The 4,694-nt window shown below is 36.5% G+C and overlaps 1 protein-coding gene across 2 annotated transcripts; it reads right to left on the bottom strand.

The window, feature by feature from the left end:
• Positions 1 to 583: 583 nt before the first annotated feature.
• Positions 584 to 3,801, bottom strand: LOC104609888 (2-deoxyglucose-6-phosphatase-like). Of its 2 annotated transcripts, none has more exons than XM_010276317.3 (5): positions 3,149 to 3,801; positions 1,848 to 1,959; positions 1,611 to 1,765; positions 1,262 to 1,523; positions 584 to 1,155 (listed from the first exon to the last, which is right to left on the bottom strand). In XM_010276317.3, exons 1-5 carry the CDS (start codon positions 3,310 to 3,312, stop codon positions 964 to 966), a joined length of 885 nt encoding a protein of 294 aa, XP_010274619.1. In that variant the 5' UTR covers positions 3,313 to 3,801; the 3' UTR covers positions 584 to 963. The 2 variants fall into 2 exon arrangements, with proteins under 2 accessions (XP_010274619.1, XP_010274618.1); XM_010276316.3 differs by having other exon boundaries at positions 1,848 to 1,962; positions 3,149 to 3,448.
• Positions 3,802 to 4,694: the final 893 nt, after the last annotated feature.

The following is a 4,694-nucleotide window of genomic DNA, read 5'->3' as shown; positions in this document are numbered from 1 at the left end:
TGTTATAACATGTTTCCTACTAACAGTGCAACATTCTTACTAAAATTATCATTAGAAAGCTGACTCCAATTAGATTTTCAACATGTCTTTATAAGAGCATCTTCCATCTACCATACCTTATACAATACACAGGAAATTTAGTTAGTCTGTGGCATGACCTCTATTCTAACATTAGTATTTGAAGGTTTAATGGATAACTTCAGAATGATTCTTTTTTTCTAAGCTGACACTTCAGCTGTGCACAATCATTTCAGAGGATGAGGTATAAGCTGAAAACAAAAACAAGAAAAGAAGTCTTGGTAATTCTCATATACCCAAATTTGAATCTCATTTTTGGCTCTCACAAGCACAAAAATCAGTAAAATTGGTTCTCTTGAAGTATGTCAAACACTGGTCAAATTATTGAGATGTGAAAGCTTTTGCTACTTATATCTTGGCTGGAATCAAACAAATTATAGTGGATGACAATATTTTCCCATGTCTATTACAAATGATATGGGGCAACGTTTGCAGGATACATCAGGTCGGTTTTAAAAAGGCAGCCATCATGAATCTGAAACTTAGAAAAGGGTATATGCAAGTCTTGGAGAAAAACCTCACCACATTCAGATTGCATTCTATTTTCCCCTGTTTAATGTGCCACATTTGTTTTTGTCATTGGCATCATTATAGTCATATAACTACTGTTGTTGATATTACTATGATTTCTATAATCAAACACAAGATTTTACATTGTATTCAGTCAAGTATCAATATAATCAAAGCACAAAATCTCTTATTTTCAGCATCCAAGAGAAAAGTAATATTTTCAGGTTTGATCAACTTTTCTGTATAACTAATGTTTTAGAATTAGTTGGAGTAGAAGGAAAGTAGATCTAATCTCCAACTCAATTATCTACTTAAACTAATAAAATTTTCTAAAATATCTGTAACCATTGCTTTAAACTGACCAGTATGACCCTTTCATGCAGTAACAGTGGCTCCTATTGCCTCTCTCTCCAGCTCTTCCAATGCAGTCCACAATTTTGGGTCCTCAAAATCCTTAATAAGGAAAGTAGCCCCTGCTTTGCTAAGTAGATCTTCTGGATTTCTGGTAGTTATACCCACAACTGGCATCCCTGCTGCTACCCCAGCTTTTATCCCTGAGACAGAATCCTTGACAAGAGAGAAAAAAAAAAAAAACACAAGAAACATAAAAGGTTAACCTTAGTAATAAAAGACAACAAGAGTTGAAAGTTTATTAATTGGAGGCAGGATGAACCTCGAACACAAAAGTGTGGTTGGGTGATGCTTTCAGTGCTTGGAGAGCCTTCAGGTAAGGATCAGGATACGGTTTTGCCTTTTCACATTCACTCCCTATGACAAGAACTTCAAAGAAATCAGAAAGGCCTAGAATTGAGATCATGAGCTCAGCATTTGGTCTAGGAGCATTAGTTACTGCAGCCCGCTTCAAGCCATGATCTTTAATCCATTTGCATAGTTTTCCTAAGCCATTTACAGGCTTGAGTTGTTCTGATGCCAATCTGCCATTTATGAACCATGAGCATATGATGCAGAATTACAAACAGATATGAGTAAAATTTGTAATTGTATAGTAAAAATGAGGTTACTTGCGAAACATGGCTTCCTTATCATCCATGAATTTTAGGCCCTTCTTGATGTCCCAGTCAGGGAAGAGAATATGACAGATATCCTCATTATGCCTGCCACTTATATTCTCAATGAAGAATTCTTCAGTGATGGGAACACCACCATTAAAACCAACCTGTAAGACACTGCCGTATCAATTGGTACTGGGAGGGGAAAAATATGAAATTTACATTCATGGCTCATGAAAGAATCTATACCTCTTGCAGCATTTCACGAAAAGCAAAGTAATGAAGAGGATCTGAATCACATAATGTTCCATCAATATCAAATAATATTGCTTCAAGAGGAGCTAGACTGGAGAGAGAGCATCTGCTTCTTGCACAAAAATGAAGACCACATGATTAATAACAGAATAAAACCTCATATTTCACAAATAATCTATTCTACTTTTTAGAATTCATCAGACAATAACATTTGAAAGTTTAACTGATAGCTTTGACAGATGCAAATATCTACATGAGAACCATAGAAACGTGCAACAGAATGGGGCAGGATAAAGAGTCCATGCTGATGCCATACATCATATAATCATGAAATGGTTGTTAAAACCATCATCTGAGTTAATCCAAAAGATCAATCCAGCCTAAAGTCCTTGCCCAATCTAAGGCTGGTAGCTATCATGAGTTTTGCCGAGAAAATCCTGAAATGAAATGGTTGAGACCAAGCGGGGTGCACGGACCTCTATCCCTTCCCCTGATGGGAAATCAAACTTTGAATGCTTTAAATGGATTGGACAGAAATCCAATATAAAACAAATGGTTAATCCAGAGGAATTCGAATCGATCGAACTGGATCTCAATCGTTCACCAATCCAAGTAGAATCCAATTCTAAAAAAAGACCTAATAAAACTCGTATCAAGAAAACAAAATGTCTCAGAATCCAAAGTTGCCGTAACCAAATATTCCAATCCTTTCACAATTGAATTGGAATAACATACCCAAAATGACTGGACGACTTATGGTTGCAATCTTTACAAACATAACACCACTAACAAAAACTAATAAACTATTTGAACCGGAAAATAAAATTAATAAAGAACCAGACAAAAAAATGATAAGAAAGAGTTGCCAAAGACAATATCACAATTCCTCTACGGACTAGGAGAACACAAATCTGTTCACTTCATCCAGAAGGAAGTACAGGATATTGGTTTCGTTTGCAGACAGACTACAGAAGAAACCCAACATTTTCCGTTTTTTTTTTTTTCATTAACGGCACACAGAAAAGCATTTAAGACAAATTAAGAGAAACGGAAAAGAGAAATATGTTCAAAGATAAGCCCAATGATCAAAACTCAAAAGGATTCTGTCAAGAAATATAGGAATCCTAAATCTATCATGTTTCAACAATTAGCCCAAGTCAGCATTAGTAAAACTGTCGTCTTCCCATCGATGGTAGAAAAGAAAATCAAATTGAATAGCAGGAACCCAGATCGAGTTTGCAATCCAACTACTAGTTAAGAGCTAAAGAAAACAAAACAAGGGAGGAAGGAAATACCTTTCTTCCATATTAGAGTTTGTCGAAATCGTCATTCTAGGGGACGCAGTTACGACTCCAGGGAGATTTTCTCTACAAATCTTTGTTCCCTGGAGATGGGTTCTTGAGAGGAAGTCAGGAGGAAGGCGATAGTGACAAAGCTGCAGAGAAACCAGAGAGTGCATAGCAAGGAAAAAGGAATAAAATAATAGAGATCGAAGCTGTCGGGGAAGTGATTGAGAAAAGTAAAAAGTGAGGGAGAGAGATCAGTGGGATTCCTGCAAAAAGTCACACACTTTGACACTTGTCTCTCTATTTGCAAAATAATATTCTGCATGAGATTCGGTTCTTTTGGTACTGAAAATTTGAAAAGATTGAATGGTGGTAGACGTTCCTGAAATTTTGGGCTCGTAAAACACTCGTCGTCATATCATCATATCATTCATCACCAAAGCTCCACCTTTCTACCTCTCAACCAAACAAAACCAATCATTTGTAATTTGTTTGCCATCATGCGTCAAACATTACCTGGCTCTTTCTCCTTCATGTACGTCCATGGTGGACCTGCTTCCCAGCTTCCACCCCCACCAAAGGAAAGTAGGAAGGAAGAAAACGCAGGAACAAATAAAAGCAAATTTGCTCTCTCTCTCTCTTTTCAACACGTTTTGTTCGATAGGAGCTTCATTGAAATTTCCAAGTCCTATTTGTGAGTTAAAACATTATTGAATCATTTATTACCGCTTTATCTTAGGGTAAATTAAAGATTACATCGTTCACGTTGTACTCTTAAGGATGCAACCTAAAATTGGGTTGGGTTGGGTCGGGTTGATGTTCGGGTTAGGGTTGAAATTCATGAACCTGACTTTATTTCGGGTTGGGTTAGGGTTGATCCCTTAGCCAACTCGGCCCAACCCGAACCTGACTCTATAGTACATGTCATATAAATATATATTATATGTAATATATAAAATACATTGATTTGTTTAGATGCACGATATTTGTATAGCCCCCACCACATAGTATCATGTATTTTTTTTAAGATAATCACTTCACTTAATCCAAAGCAGAAAGACTAAAACCTTAATAATAATATTTTTTTTTGAAAATTTTATTCTTCATCTCCTTTATGTTGTTTGCCACCCAAGAAAGATCTATCGTAAGCCATAACTCATAATAAATTATAGTTATTTCTAACACTTGTTTTTTTGAATTGTGTACCAAAAAAAAAAAAACGTCAACTAAACAAATACTAATGAAAGATAGGATTAATATATGTAGTGAAAGTTGAATTAAGATTTAAAATTGAGAAATTTATGAGGTTTTAAGGGATGGGAAGAAGGTACAAATTGGGCCCAACCTGAGCCCAACCCAACCCAAAATTGACTTCGGGTTGGGTTAGGGTTGAAGGAATTTAGTTAGAGTTAAGGTTAGGGTTGGGTTGGTCGGGTTGAAGGTTGGATTAGGGTTTAGAACTTAGGGTTGGGCTAGGGTTTGGCCTCAACCCGACCTATCCCGGCCCAACTTGCAACCCTATGACTGAACAATACGGTGGAGCTCAGATTTGTGA

Source organism: Nelumbo nucifera, chromosome 1, assembly GCF_055504915.1.
Source record: "Nelumbo nucifera cultivar China Antique chromosome 1, China Antique-T2T, whole genome shotgun sequence".
Classification (NCBI taxonomy): Eukaryota; Viridiplantae; Streptophyta; class Magnoliopsida; order Proteales; family Nelumbonaceae; genus Nelumbo; species Nelumbo nucifera.
The sequence above is the reverse complement of the archived record's forward strand: the minus strand, read 5'-3'. Positions and strand labels throughout refer to the sequence as shown.